This window comes from Gigantopelta aegis, chromosome 1 (genome assembly GCF_016097555.1).
Source record: "Gigantopelta aegis isolate Gae_Host chromosome 1, Gae_host_genome, whole genome shotgun sequence".
Classification (NCBI taxonomy): domain Eukaryota; kingdom Metazoa; phylum Mollusca; class Gastropoda; order Neomphalida; family Peltospiridae; genus Gigantopelta; species Gigantopelta aegis.
Genome location: NC_054699.1, coordinates 16,735,453 through 16,752,332, shown reverse-complemented (window position 1 = coordinate 16,752,332; position 16,880 = coordinate 16,735,453). Strand labels below are relative to the sequence as shown.

The 16,880-nt window shown below is 34.9% G+C and overlaps 1 protein-coding gene across 2 annotated transcripts in view; it reads right to left on the bottom strand.

Annotated features, from left to right (window-relative positions):
- Positions 1-1,480: 1,480 nt before the first annotated feature.
- LOC121371237 (FERM, ARHGEF and pleckstrin domain-containing protein 2-like) overlaps positions 1,481-16,880 on the bottom strand; it is a 252,110-nt gene continuing 236,710 nt past the window's right edge. The window contains exons 20-29 of one of the 2 annotated variants that reach the window (XM_041496995.1): positions 16,238-16,296; positions 15,686-15,757; positions 14,762-14,830; positions 13,546-13,635; positions 12,787-12,872; positions 10,273-10,382; positions 8,175-8,338; positions 7,188-7,295; positions 4,793-4,944; positions 1,481-3,868 (exon numbers count right to left, since the gene is read on the bottom strand). In XM_041496995.1, coding sequence (XP_041352929.1) covers positions 3,775-3,868; positions 4,793-4,944; positions 7,188-7,295; positions 8,175-8,338; positions 10,273-10,382; positions 12,787-12,872; positions 13,546-13,635; positions 14,762-14,830; positions 15,686-15,757; positions 16,238-16,296 — 1,004 coding nt within the window. In that variant the 3' untranslated portion in view covers positions 1,481-3,774. Of the gene's footprint in view, positions 3,869-4,792; positions 4,945-7,187; positions 7,296-8,174; positions 8,339-9,614; positions 9,743-10,272; positions 10,383-12,786; positions 12,873-13,545; positions 13,636-14,761; positions 14,831-15,685; positions 15,758-16,237; positions 16,297-16,880 lie in introns of those variants that run through there. The other variant, XM_041497003.1, reaches the window with a different exon arrangement.

Below are 16,880 nucleotides of genomic sequence, written 5' to 3'. Positions count from 1 at the left end.
CCGTGCCTGGTACAGGTTACAAAAATCACAGGCCTTGTGACCTATAGGTTTACGATACCGTTATAAAGTTGACAATTCCCATTATAGTCCTTTCAAAAACACATTGATACTTAATTACTCTTTCATATCATTGAATTTGTAGTTATTTTATAGCTGTGTTTACTTTATAAATATACATATATCTTGGGCTGTCTTCTACAATAAAAATACAACTGATATATTCATGGTTTTGTAGTGATCTCGACATTCGAAGTAAATTTATTTCAATGAAAGAGTTGAGCTTGTGGAGGTTTTAAAACACTATGCTGCAAAATATAATTCAGATCATTGGGGGAAAAAAAGGTGTGTTTCCAGTAACCTAATCTAAAGTAATTGTAAAGAAAACATTTTTCAGTTTAAAAAAAAATTCTAATGGATTATGAATAAAAAAAGGGGAGGAATAATAATAATAACAAAAGCAAAAAAAAAAAAAACCAGGTATCTTCCATTAAAATAATTTTAACATGATATTAGAATAAATTTTATTTTTATTTTGGCGTTATAAAAGATATGAAGCTCTTATTGACTGTTGGTTATTATGGTTTCATACTGACAAGAGTGGGCCTAGAGAAAGATAAATTAATAAGATGTTTGGTGCATTTTCACACAGCACACAATTGACATGATAGTGAATTACTGTACAGATCTACACAACTTCATGTGATACATTCACACATGCAAGTACAGTATGTAAACCAACAATAAAGTCAACTAGACACAGGTGGTTGGCTGGGAGGTTTTGTGAATGGTGTTGATCATGGCTCATGCTTATAAATGTTTACAAAGCTTATGACATCACACTTTCAGTTGTGCAGAACATTTAGCTAAATTATCCATGAAACATCAAATATGCAGAAGCTCACCATTATTCTACAATAACATTTATTATACAAAATTATTTTGCTAAATTAAAATAAAACTTGGTAATTGTTTTTAAAATTAGCAACTAGCAAATTTGGCAAGTGACAGAACTAGCCCTGAATGTAGCCTGTACATATTACCACAACGTTAAACTCTCAAGACATTATTAGAGACTTGAGTTTAGACTTTAAAATGTTTTACAACCATTGGACTAGAATAAAATGTGAAAGTACATGTAGCTGGACAAACCAACAATAAAGGGGTTTTGGTGTTGCTGGATCATTACCACTATACTGGTGTGTTCTGTATTGGTATGTTTTGCTGGGTGTAATTATAGATACTAAGAAACAAACTATGGGTGGCTAGTTGACGTTCTTGTTGAGTGTGTACTGTAGATATAATTAATGACTTTAAGAAATCAACTATGGATGGCTAGTTGACTTTCTTGTTGCGTTATGTACTGTAGATATAATTAATGACTTTAAGAAACCAACTATGGGGGACTAGTTGACTTTCTTGTTGTGGCATGTACTGTAGTAAATAAATTTAAAAAACAAAAATTCAGAATTTGCTTCTGGTCTTGCTGTAGATATATATGAACAATTTATTTCTTTGCATAAATGTACAATATAATACAAAGCACCATAAGCAACGAACATCGCCAGCTATTTAACAAACATCATTTACAATTTACATCATCCAGTTATAAAGATAATCACTTTCTTAATTTTCACAAAATACGTAAATCAAAATTGTTTTTCTTGTAACTAACATTCTGGCCAACTTGATTTTATCTTTTAAATTCCAAATGACACATGTATATATTTACAAGAATTAATCTTGTAAAATACTTTCTTTTAATACATGTATATAAAATCATTGGATTTTATGAGAAAAACGTTTAACTACTATTTCATTATATAATTCTGTATATTGAATCATTTGAAACTAGTTCTTTAGAAAACAGTTTTGCTTCAGATGACAATGCAAAATTATTATGTAAATATTATAAACGTATTCAAATTTATTCCAGCTAATGTCTGTATATCGGCAATTACATGCTGTTATTATTTTAATAAAATGGTAACAGTAAACTGAAAAATGAGCATTTGTTGAAAGAATTTGGTTACTCGATGGCTTACATATGCATTTTAGTGACATTTTTAGAATTTAGAAAACAAATTGTTGTTGATTTTTATTATCCATAAATCAAGCACCTCTGTAACTTTACAATAATTCATATACACTTACATCCATTTCTTACTTGTGATTGCTTATAACAAAAGTTAACGTAAAACATATACAAAGTTTTTATCATTAACTCATTACTGAATAATATTTCTATATATATTAAGTGGTTTCAAAACAGCAATGCAATTTTGAAACCAATGTCAATTATAAAAGGGCATCAAGTCATTTTAAACAGGCACCAGTTGCAAAATGGTTGGTAACAGTGCAACTATACTACATTTCCAATTTTTACAAGATTTCACCAGAGTATCAAAACTATAAAACACATTACATAATATACAGCTATGAATTTCTCAACGTTTTTGCCATCTAGACATTACAAAATATGCTTTGAAATATTGACTGCAAAATATGGTTTAAAATATTTGTGAATAGTAATAAAAGCTTATTTTACAAAAAAAATTTTTTTTTACTTCATGTAAATTTGTACAAAATTTCACTAACACTCAATGTTAGTTAATTAAAATAGTAGTGATTAAAAGAATCTAATCATAAGACTATATCAAAAACAAATAAATTTTTCTTAGCGAGCATCCTTGCCCACCCACCCTAAAAAGGCCCCACCCAAGATTGTTCCTTTTACGATGTATTTTGAAGATGCAATCCACTGCTATGACCAACACATTACCCCTCAAATATCACATCATAAAACCATTTACCAACATAAAATACTGTAAAAAGCCTTCCTGTTTAAATTCTTGCCTTGAATATTCCACTTTTAAAACCCCCCCCCCCCCCCCCCCCCCCCAAACAAAAACAACAATTAGCCTCTCATGTCCACATTTCTGGGGGGAAAAGGATGCTCACAAACTACATATATATTTTTTAATGTTGCTCAATATAAAACGTAGTAATATCAAGTTGGGTTTTTTTAAATGTTTTCTCTAAGGGTAAATATTTCTCTATTCTCTGTTCAACACAGAACATTATTTCTCTCAAACAGAAAGTTTTATGAACCGTAAATAATGAGGTCACTTATACTTCTTCCATAACATATCTATTATGAATGCTGCAAATCTGATGAATTTTTGTCATTCTACAGTTTGTAAAATTATTATTTATTATAATAATTATGTTTTAATCATCACTGCTGTGTATTTTTTTTTCTCTAAAATGTAACCCATGTGTACTATATATTCAACAAGATTAATCATTATTTTATGATAAAGGTGATGTTGAAACATCAGTGTAATGTTCTCACATACATGTATGGAAGCACACAACTTTTATTAATCTGAACAAGTTATGTCGATATTATGTTTCTAAAACACCCACAATCATTATACATGTCTGACAGGCTGATAATAATAATAATAATAATAATGATATATCCGGGAGGCCCAGATGATAATTAAAATCATGTAACAGCTGCTAAGAGATTGAATCCACAGACATTTTCCAAGAAATGATGTGATGAGTTCTCTCCCTTTAACAGAATAGCATACAGACATCTGAAAGCAATCTTCGCTCTTCTTAAAGATTTAGCAGAACTATTTCCTGTTAACATAAATAAAGAATCACAACTTCCTTCCAAGAATCAGTTCCAGTAAACACACACGAAAAATTGTCAAGAATAAAGCAATTTTTTTTTTTTTAAATCATATGGCACTTTATTATCTCCCTTTAAGGGGTTTCCACCTCCATGCGACTTTCCAGTCTGCTGAACAAGCGAATTCTTCTTGAACTGTTTGTAGCACTATTTATCACCTCCATCCACCTGAAGTAAACAATAATACATAACATAAAGTAAGTAGGTGGTTACACTGGTGCCTCTTAACATTGCCAGAAGTACATGTAACTAAGACTAAGCCCGCAGGTAAAGCTGATAGGAAGTGGCAGGTGTGTGGCATGGATGGCCACAAGAAACAAGCACCTGTCACTGTTGGAGAGTCAAGGACTGGCATGTGGAGGTGGATAGTGAAAGAAGTTGAAAAAGATAGGAGCTGTGTAATGTATATAGCATTAATACCAATAGCGATATAGAAACTATTATCGTTTAGTCACTATTACTGGAAGTGCTAATATAAGAGAGCCCGGAAGTGGCCAAGCAGATAACAAGTCTATGTTCTCAATATAAATAAAAGCCACTATCATTTTTGAAATGAGTTTGTTGAGCCTGAACATTACAAGCTGCCAGATTGGCAAGAAATGACATGAAATTCAAAGGAGAGAAAGGAAAGGAGACAAAGGAATCTTAAAAAAGAAAAAAAAACTAAGACATTTCCAGTGGGAAAACATTTATGAACGTAATTTGCAAAGTGTTTTAATTCCCTAAACTAAAATACAAAGGAAAGAAATCTTTGTTTAAACATCTCACTGCCTTTTAAACTAAGTGCATTTTGTTTTTAAAAGTGTTTATTCCATGAAAAGTAACTGCCATATTTATATTTGCGTCACAGTATGTGGCAGCAGGATTCTTTTCTCATTTTCTAGACCCATATCTCAAAATTACTATGAGTCAACTGCCACTGTTCAGGCACATGTACAGGAGGCGGCTTTCAGGATTAATTTATTTTTTTCTCTTTTAATGACTTTTCTGGATGAGCATGACCCTACCTCCCCCAGAATCTTCACTCGTCACAGTCTACAACCCAACCACCCCAACATAATAATTACACATTATGGAAGCAATATACAGTACCTGGAAAATGTGTATTCACTCTCCGCTCTGAAGAAATACACATGATTCTTAAACTGCAACTTAAACACATGCTCTTTGTGTATTCCATCGTTCTCATTGGGAGTGTTGACAGCGTATCCTAGCAATGGGAGGCTAGCTAATGGAAAGTCATCCTGAAAAACCCCACAATAAGACTTGAAATGGTTAAAGAGACAATTGCAACAAGAGTTGATAGTTGGTTATAAGGGGAAAAAAAGCACCATAATTCTGAAGTTTATACAAAAATTAGTATAAAACACTGATACTGGATATATGGAAGGAAAGAAAATGTTTTATTTAATGACGCATTCAACACATTTAATTGACGGTTATATGGCATCAGACCTATGGTTAAGGACCACACAGAGATTGAGATAGGAAACCCACTGTCACCACTTCATGGGCTACTCTTTTGGATTAGCAGCAAGGGATCTTTTATATGCACCATCCCACAGACAGGATAACACATACCACAGCCTTTGATATACCAGTCGTGGTGCACTGGCTGGAACGAGAAATAGCCCAATGGGCCCACCAATGGGGATCAATCCCAGACTGACCACGCATCAAGCAAGCGCTGTACTACTGGGCTACATCCAGACGACCTGGCTAAATGAGTCAAGATGACCAAAACTACATGTACATGTAGTTGTAAATTTTGAAGACAAAATATCCACAATTCAGAAATATTTTCAGCCAGAAATTCATAAAAGATGCAACAAACAATTCTTTGTCATGCAGGGCATCTAGATCATGGTAGCCCCACTCCCATGGCTAGTGATATTCAATGTTGGGCTAGTAAATAACTACTATTGCCATGCCAGACAGGGCTTCTAGATCATGGTAGCCCCACTCCCATGGCTAGTGATATTCAATGTTGGGCTAGTAAATAACTACTATTGCCATGCCAGACAGGGCTTCTAGATCATGGTAGCCCCACTCCCATGGCTAGTGATATTCAATGTTGGGCTAGTAAATAACTACTATTGCCATGCCAGACAGGGCTTCTAGATCATGGTAGCCCCACTCCCATGGCTAGTGATATTCAATGTTGGGCTAGTAAATAACTACTATTGCCATGCCAGACAGGGCTTCTAGATCATGGTAGCCCCACTCCCATGGCTAGTGATATTCAATGTTGGGCTAGTAAATAACTACTATTACCATGCCAGACAGGGCATCTAGATCATGGTAGCCCCACTCCCATGGCTAGTGATATTCAATGTTGGGCTAGTAAATAACTACTATTGCCATGCCCAACGGCTAGTAAAAACCAATTTGTGAAATGTTGCAGTTAAGTCTATTTTGTAAATATGAATATTCTGACCCCCAGTGTTAGTGTTTTTAACCTCTATCTCCCTCTTTAGGTGACATATATGATAATTACTATTATTTAGTAAAATTGTATTAACTTAAAGTTCGTCAGGGCTAGTAAATTTTTAATTGTGGCTAGTAAATTTTTAAAATCACTGATCCCATGGCTAGTTGATTTTTAAAAAATTCTACAAGCCCTGGTCATGTCAAAATGGTGAAACCTCTCAAAACTAGACCCTCAGTAAACCAGACTTCCTTCAAAATGGTGAAACCTCTCAAAACTAGACCCTCAGTAAACCGGACTTCCTTCAAAATGGTGAAACCTCTCAAAACTAGACCCTCAGTAAACCGGACTTCCTTCAAAATGGTGAAACCTCTCAAAACTAGACCCTCAGTAAACCAGACTTCCTTCAAATCTGGATGTTTATGTCCCTTTTGAAATGTCAGCACAAAATATACACGTAACCTCTCCAAAATGGATACCCCTTAACCAGATTTTTTTACTTGGTTTCGTGGATGTCTGGTTTAGAGGGGTTTTACTGTATAGCATGTTAATATCGAAGAATAACACAGCCAAGTAATAAATGGAGGTTACAAGATTAAGAGGTCAGACTGTAACTTTAAGAAAATATTTTACATCATTATCAGCTTACTGAAGTGTGCATACAAACCTGGTATGATTTATAGATGAAGAGATAGAAGTTTGTGAACAAGTGTGTGTACAAACCTGGTATGATTTATAGATGAAGAGACAGATGTTTGTGAACAAGTGTGTGTACAAACCTGGTATGTTTTATAGTAGAAGAGACAGAAGTTTGTGAACAGGTGTGTGTACAAACCTGGTATGTTTTATAGAAGAAGAGACAGAAGTTTGTGAACAGGTGTGCGTACAAACCTGGTATGTTTTACAGAAGAAGAGACAGAAGTTTGTGAACAGGTGTGCGTACAAACCTGGTATGTTTTACAGAAGAAGAGACAGAAGTTTGTGAACAGGTGTGCGTACAAACCTGGTATGTTTTATAGAAGAAGAGACAGAAGTTTGTGAACAAGTGTGCGTACAAACCTGGTATGTTTTATAGAAGAAGAGACAGAAGTTTGTGAACACCACCCACAACTTCTGCCACCCATTGCTGTTCTTGAACTTCCTAAGTAGATAGCCACTCAGCTGATTCTGAAATAGATAAAAGTCAACTTCAGTGTGTGTATATGGAACAAAAAGAGTTAGTTTTCTTTACTGACACCATTAGAGCACATTGATTTATTCACCATCAGTCACTGGATGTCAAACATTTGGGTATGTATATAAGAACCAGGACAACACATCAGGTGGAACATCGGCTGTGATAGAACCCCTTTACAAATAGTGGAAAATGTACCATTAATATTGTATATTGTATTAACCACCTTCTGCCATCAGAAAATGCTGCCCACTATTATGTTTTCCTGAGACCTTGCTGGTATGATTTGCTGCCCAGCGAAAACTCTCGTATTTCAATCATAATATAAACTGGTGTGTCCCCCATTGTTACACAAAATATTCAACTTACTGGAGTTCAACCAAAAATATTTTAAATAAGTTTACCAGAGGCAAGGGTTAGAGGCGGTGTCTCCTGTCTCTCTTTACACCAGCAGAGTTAACATAGCAGGAAATGTACTTTTAAACAGTAATAAAATAGGAGACAATGTGCCTTTAAAACTGTACTAACAGGTGACAATGTTTATTTAAACAGTAACAATAGGTGACAATGTGTCTTTAAAAAAGTTAGGTTTTGGTCTTTAAAACTACAATGACAGATCAAAATGCCCCTTTAAAACTGTACTAACAGGTGACAATGCACCTTTAAAACTGTACTAACAGTTAACAATGTTCCTTTAAAACTGTACTAACAGGTGACAATGTGTCTTTAAAACTATACTGACAAGCAATATTGTGTCTTTAAAACTAACAGCCTTTAAAACTGTATTAACATTTGACAATCCATTTTTAAAATTAATGTACTGAAAACAGGGGATAATGTGCCTTTAATAATGTCATAAAGAGACTGCGGACCTTGACAGCCTTCTGGTGGTCTCGCTGACTGACGCTGGTGTTGCGGTGCCAGCACACGTGCATCGTTGTGTTGGCGCGGTGCTGAATGTTCTTCTCCGGTGTCGGCGACGTCGAGACGTCCTCTTCGTTGTAGTTGTCAGTGCCGTCAACATTCTCTGAAGAACCTGTCAACAGAATAACAATTTTTTTTTTTTTAAACTTAGTGGCAAAGATTTATTTTCATTTTATTTGTGATTTTCTTGCTTTAAAACTGTACTATAAGGTGAAATGAGTTTAAAGACAGGTGACAATGTGCCTTCAGGGCTTCTAAATTATGGTAGCCCCACTCCCATGGCTAGTGATATTCAATGTTGGGCTACTAAAACTCCCATGGCTAGAGATATTCAATGTTGGGCTACTAAATAACTATTATTGCCTTGCCTGATGGCTAGTGAATGTTTTGGTGTCAAATGTTGCAGTTAAGTCTATTTTGTAAATATAAATATCCTGACCCCACCCCAATCTCCAATGTTAGTGGTTTTAAGCTCTATCTCCCTCTTTAGGTAATATATCTGATTATTACTATTACTTATTAAAATTGTATTAACTTAAAGTAAAGTAGGGTTAGTGAATTTTTAATCGTGCCAAGTAAATTTTTAAAATGGCTAGTGGATTAAAAAAAAATGTCTAGAAGCCCTGGCCTTTAATAATGTTAAGGTTCAAGCACGATGTCTTGGACACACACCTCAGCTATCTGGGCTGTTTGTTCAGGACAGTGGGTAAAGATTATTAACTTGATGGGCAAGAACAAATGTAGTAGATGATTTGTGTGGCATGTGGCTTGATGATAAAAGTATAGTAAAAAGCATCTGATTGGGTCAAAGTTCAAAGTGCCCCAAATTTTAAATAGATGCCTGTCATTAATGATATATGTGACATAAAGTGGTTTTTTCATGTGGCAAGTCAATTTAATATCAGCTACTTTACTTTCGTAGACTTAAATTTTCATGGTTTAAAAAAAACCCCACCACAAACCCACACATTTTGTTGGGTAGGCCTACTTAAATTTGTGGATCGAAAATATAGCTTCACAAATTCATATTACATCTACACACGTGTTACTGTTTTGTTGTATTCTTAAATCCGTCGACTAAATTAATCCACAAATTGCATAAAAATTAGACCACCATGAAAAAAAAGCGATTTCACAGTATCGGTGAATCAGGTATTATTATGCTTGAAAAGTTCAGGGTGCCAGTAAAGTTAGGATGCCATTTTTAGTGAATAACTTTAGAAGTTATTTTATTTCATTTCAACTTATTTTCGTGTTTATATCCAATTAAGGTTCAAGCATGCTGTCCTGGGCACACACCTCAGCTATCTGGGATGTCTGTCCATGACAGTGGGTTAGTTGTTAGTGATTAGTGAGAGAGAAGAGGGTGTAGTGATGTTATACCTACCTATTGAGTTGTTAAAACTCGCTCTGGGTGGGAGCTGGTACCGGGCTGCGAACCCAGTACCTACCAACCATATGTCCGATGGTTTAACCACAACACTACCAAGGCCGGTTTAGAAGTCAAAGATGCTTCCTGTTATATAAAACATCTTCTTTTTTTTACTGTGATTAAAATAGTGTATCCTTGAGCAATTCTAAAAGGAATTTTCCAAACAAAATGAGTGAGTGGGGGACACACACACAGACACACACACACACACATACACAGACACACACACACACACACACACATACACAAACACACACACCACATACACAAACACAAACACCATACACACACACACACACCATACACACACACCACACACACACACACACAGACACACACACACACGTGAGCACGCACATATACACAAATACAGGTACATACACACACAAACACACACACACACACACACACACACACAAACACACACAGAGACACACACACACGTGAGCACGCACATATACACAAATACAGGTACATACACACACAAACACATACATAAACACACACACACACACACACACACAAAAAACACACACAGAGACACACACACACACACACACACACACACACACACACACACACTCCCCACTCCCCACTTGACTTAAGCGACTTACTAGCACTAGATTTTAGACTAGGATAGCTGAGTTTGTCGTCCGTCCTCGACTTGGCCTGTACAATGGCTTCATTGAGGTCTTCTATCCACTTGTCCTTCTCCTCCTGTGTGCTGTAATACACACATTTCAATTATAGAAAGTAATGTTTTATTTAACGATGCACTCAACACATTTTATTTATGGTTATATGGTGTCAGACATATGGTTAAGGACAACACAGATATTGAGAGATGAAACCCGCTGTCGCCACTTTGTGGGCTACTCTTTTCGATTAGCAGCAAGGGATTTTTTATATGCACCATCCCACAGACAGGATAACACATACCAGTCGTGGTGCACTGGCTGGAGCGAGAAATAGCCCACCGACAGGGCTCGATCCCAGACCGACAGCGTATCGAGCGAGCGCTGTACCACTGAGCTACGTCTCGCCCCCTTTGAATTATAGTCACACACGCACACAAAAATATTTATATTTAATGGAGAATTACATGGAATTAAATGTCTCACATACAATAAACTAGTCAGGTGAAAAGAAAAGAAGATAAAATTGTTTAGTGATTTAAAATTCATGATTAATTTTTAAAAACGAGAAAATTATTATTTTTACATGAGGCTATTATTTTATAACTACATTTATCATGCATTAAAAGCTTTTGAAGGAGATACCGCTGGCACTATAATTTGCGATATTTCCTGCGATATTCTCCTAGGAGATATCACTTCTTTTGTTATGTCACTGTGTATGTTTCAGTGCTAAACCTATCATTAGTGATGTCACGCCACTGTCGTTCTACTAGTTAACAAATCTACTGCTGCCAAATATAGTGACATTCAACTCACATTACTGACATTGTTTACAATTATCACAAATGAAAAGAATGATAATGGATGATAAAAAGAATATCCCCCCCCCGTGTCTTGTGATATAATTTATCAGCACTTGTTAATAAAAGTATAAAAATCCTCGGCAAGCCTCGGTTTTCATACTTTTATCAACTTGTGCTGATAAATTATGATCAGGGGTGGGAATTGGTGACATGTAAAAAGAGGAAATCTAGAGGGGTCCTGGAAATCCTTGAAATCCTAGGTTAAAATCTGTGCTATCTGACACATTTTGGAGGAAAGGACAATTAAAAATGCGAGAAAACGCAATGTTCCATGAAAGGAAAACAGCTGATCCAAGGAGAATTCCCACCCCTGTATGATATCACAAGACACGATGGGAGTATCCTTTACATGTATGTATGACACAAGCTTCATTGATCTTACCCTCATAATTTATACAAGCACAACTAAACTGAAAGCATAATGAAGAGGTACACACACAAGTTGATGCCTTCAATGCCATCTGAAAAGTAACTTACCAGTATACATGTATATACCGCTCACTGGTACTTAATTTTCACATTTCCAGTAATATGTTTCCTCACAAATATATAACACTGTATATAACACAAATTTCACAGCATATTATCTTCCTTTTAATTAGCAACACATAACCAAATAACAACACCTATGAAATATGTGCAATGAGCAAAGGCCACTGCAGTACAATAATAATTTCTAGCACTCGTCCTTTTGTAGATGGTTTTTCTGACACGAGTCTCAAGAAAATCAATCCTTGGAACAAGCTTTAGAAAAACCATCTTCAAAAGAATGAGTGCCAGAAATATTTTCTAGTTCAATCAGTCTAATAATTTTAGTATAATCATTATAAAATTCACTGTGCATTTATTTTTATATCGTGACATCACTCCTTTTATCTGATACATATTACATCACTAAAAGGAATAGTAGTGTTACATATTACGTGACGCCATGTAATACCTTTGCTTAGTTACAGCATGATATAATCAACAGGTAGCAATGGCCGTCTACCTCCTAAACGACCATAACAATTAGGGCACATTTGCATCTAGGGCCGTGTATTAGATGTTTTCTCTAGCACGGCTTTCTGGCACCTTTCTATCAGTTGATTGAATTAGGATAAAGTATCTTAACGACACCACTGGAGCACATTGATTAATTAATCATCGGCTATTGGATGTCAAACATTTGGTAATTCTGACTCGTAGTCATCAGAGGAAACCTGTTACATTTTGTTTAAAGCAGCACTTTCCCACAGACAGGTAAGCACACACCACAGCCTTTGTCCAGTTGTGGTGCACTGGTTGAACGAGAAAAAACCCAATCAGCTGAATGGATTCACTGAGGTGGTTCGATCCTGCAATGCAAACACCTTAAGCGAGCAATCAACTGACTGGGCTAAATCCTACCCCTTACTAATTAGAACCTAAATTAGCTGATGTTAAAAGCTTTCACCTGGCAGCTACAGGAATGTACTTGTTACCGGAGTAGATATAGCAAAACAGTTCTCAATATTTCAATATTTGCAAACTTATGCGTAAATGACTTCGCTGATTCACACAGTTTACGGATGATTTTTTTTTTTTCATACCCCAATCAACGTAACAGAAATAATAGACAATCTGCTACAGAATTAACAGCTCTCACCTGGCAGCTACAAGAATGTACTTGTTACCCGAGTAGATAGCAAAACAGTTCTGAACAGCTACTTTGCCTTGATCGGACTCCTCCACCTGTCAATTATACAATTCACCATATAAACAACACCGTATTACAGGCCTTATTTATTAATTTTCGTTTAGAATGTAAAGATTATACCTTGAACAAACATCCTCTTCAAAAATTACAATCAAATAATTTAATTTACTTGCTGATTTTAAAACTTTATTTTATTATAAAATCTATAGACTGGCAGGTTATGCAGGTGTCATAAGTTACAGCACACGTTTTTCACCCATAATTCTTTTCATGATGAAAAAATTACAGCTGTTTTGATAGATATATTCCTAACAGATTTTTCTATTTACTGTCTATTTTCACCCAGAATCTTTAAGAAGCCACTGTTTACATAAAAAGACAGCACATTAGAATTTCAATATTCTCGAGTTCAATATGCTAAGATAAATGTGTGGCATTGATTAATCAGCAGTTATCTATCACAAATAATTGTAGAAATACAGAAATATGGCATCTACAACTATAGTGAAACCTGTCTAAACCGGATCATGTCGGGACCTACTACTTACTTGATTTAGAAAGGATCCATTGTTTAGAGATTCACATTTTAGAATTTAGGAAACTCGAGACCATGAAACCTGGCTGGTTTTGACAGGATTTCAGTTTGTTCAGTGTCCAGTTTAGACAGGTTTCACTGTATAATACAGCACCTTTAATGACAAGACTTACCATCATATCTCTAAGAGGGAGCTGGCCGTGAACCTTAAACTGTAACAAGGAGGTAGCTGTGCGACTAGTGTATACCAACATGTCGGAAAACTGTCAGGGAAAAACATACATGTTCAAATATAATCAATTATAAATAAATAAAACTTCTGAAATCTGAGGATTTAATACCTGTGATACTAGTATACACCAACATGTCTGAAACTTTGACTGGGGATAATAAAGAATTTTGAAAAAAACACAACCCAAAAACATGTCAGAAACTGTCGGAAAAACATACATACAAGTATAATAAATGTTATCAATAGAATAAAAACTTCTTAAACCTGAGGATCTAAGATTTGTGCGACTATGAACTTATTCATACTTAGGATTCTCTAAGTCTAAGCATCTTAAATGTGTGAATGAATGAATGAATGAATGAATGAATGAATGAATGAATGAATGAATGAATGAATGTTTAATGACAGCCCAGCATGAAAATTACATCGGCTATTGAATTTAAAACTGAAGTAAATGCGTAAATGAATATAAAACATCAATATAAAAATGTAAAGAACTGCGAAAAATACAAATATCAAGGCATATTAAGTTTTGTTTTACACACCACAAAGAGTACATTGATTTATTAATCATCAGCTACTGGATGTCAAAAGTTTGATAATTCTGACATATTCCTAAGTCTTGGCATGTTGGACAAGGGTCTGGAGGAAAGGTAGTCCTCCCCATAACTAGGAAATGTAGCTATTGGTTTCTTCTTGTATTCTTTGAAAATATATATTTTACAAATTTCTTGCGCTATTTAATTGCTACTATATAATGTAACTAAATACTTTGATGGACGAATCTGAATATAAACGGTAAATGGTTGTGATTGTTTTTCTAACATTTGTGTTATTTTATTTTATGTTACCTATACCAGAATAAAGCCACCCTAAAAATAGTTTCATGGCAACTGCCTCCCCCACTCCCCCCACTCTATAGTTCGTCCCATCATTCTATAAAACTGTTTTTTGTACATAATTTCAGTTTGGTTTGACGTAAGAAGATAAGTAAAGGCGTTTTGGAAATTTAAAAAAATACGGTTCAGAAATACATAATTTGTAGTAATTCCATAGCATGAAAAAAGGGTGTTTTCTTTGGGATGGATTATAATTAAGATCATTCCATACATCTACAGATATGCTGTAAAATAAGAAAGATAGAAAAGTTTACTAACCAGAAAGAACATACGTTGCTGGTAACCCTTCCTAGAAAACTTCTGCAGGCAACCTTCGCGTATGAAATCCTAAATGGAAAATACAAAAATTACAAAAATATTAACATTTCATATTACCAAGAAAACAGCAGATCTCGTCATTTAAGGGAAGCTATCACTCCGACTCCTCATCTTTTAATTTTCATTTTCATTTCAACTTATTTCCGTGCTTATATCCAATTAAGGTTCAAGCACGCTGTCCTGGACACGCACCTCAGCTGTCTGGGCTGTCTGTCCAGGACAGTGGGTTAGTTATTAGTTGGTTAGTGATTTGTGAGAGAGAAGAGGGTGTAGTGGCTTTACACCTACCTATTGAGCCCGTAAGAACTCGCTCTGGGTTGGAGCCGGTACCAAGCTGTGAACCCTGTACCTAGATTACCTGACTGCGAACATAGCCGGTGCAAGATACACATGCTCAGGTTAGCCAGTAGATGTGTATTCACAGTAACATATTACTTAGAAGCGTTGGCAAATAACAATTAAGCAATTACAGAACAAGTGCGAGCTAATACATATGAAAGTCGAAAGTGATTAGGAAACAAAAGCTTTTATATCAATGCAAACCCCTGAAAACCGGACACCTCTGAAAACCAGACAAAATTCTTGGTACCGTGAATGTCTGGTTTAGAGAGGTTTCACTGTACTTAAAACTAATTTTAAATGTTAGTAATATAGGAATACATGGGTGTTTTTGTGAATTCAACAGTCAACAGACAAGAGGTAAAACCTTTGATAGCAGTGTTATTTGAAATTATTTGAAACACTTCATGAGCCAATAAAAAAAACCCTGTAATATAATGTTTTTGACTCAATCCAGCTGGTCAGTCTTGAGATGTTAATGTACCCGCTACTTAAAATTGGGTTTTGTGCCTTTAAGAAACTCACTCTGTCTATGTTGACCAGGTTGTCAATTCCAACTAAATCTCTCTGCAACTCGATCAACTTCTGAAGATTTTCCTGAAAACAGATCACAATTAGTTAAACATTCTTGAAAAGAAATAATCTGCATTGATGAATCTTTCAACAACAAAAATCATATATATTATGAAAGGAAAGGAATGTTTATTTAATAACTCACCAGAAAATGTTCTAGTACATGTTTTAATCAACAGCTCTTTTTATTTTATTTTTAATTCTACTGAAATTTACATTTTAAATTGGAATGTGATATCTATTTAGAAATTAAGCTGAAATGATGTTTAAAAGGCTGAAATTTCTATTCTACTCCATAATAAAGGTAATTTTTTAGCACTTCAGATCAAATAAAATCTATTTTATATCATAAAAGCTTCTTGTTTATGTTGTTGAGTTTTTTTGGGTTTTTTTATAATTACAATGGATATGTTTTTGATTGTAATTGAATAAATATCAAAAATAGCATTAATATGTCCACTTAATAAGTTTTAAATGTCTTATATCCTGATTTAAAAATCTCACCATTTTCTTCAATTTTTCACCAAAGGCAGTTGTGATTTCTGTAACTTTAGCTAATGCTTCTGTAAAAGGAGAGAAAGAAATCACAGAATTATATCAATTACACATCAAAACTTTGGAATCCTTTACTAAAAAAATATAGTTTAATCAGTATCAATGACAAATCTAACACAGGAATTGTAATATTTGATTTAAAGAGTATTGGTGAGAGGGAAAACCCCCAAATCATGTACATAAGACTGCAGCATGGGTTCTTTTATATGCATTCTTCCAGACAGGATAGCATGTACCATGGTCTTTGATAAACCAATCATTGTTTACACCCATTGGAGTTACAATTAGCAGTAAGGAGTCTTTTATATGCACTATTCCTTGGACAGGATAGCACATACACTGGCCTTTGATACACCAATCATTGTTTACACCCATTGGTAAATTTACTCCATATTGGACAGATATTTTGAAAATTATGAATATTTTCTAAATACCTTTTCCCTGGGTGTCACAATTATGGGTCTGAGTGTATGTACTGCCCCTTGGTAACATCCATACCACATATGAGTTAAAGTTTGTTTTGTTTAACAACACCACTAGAGCACATTGATTTATTAATCACCGGCTATTCGATGTAAAAAATTGTGTAATT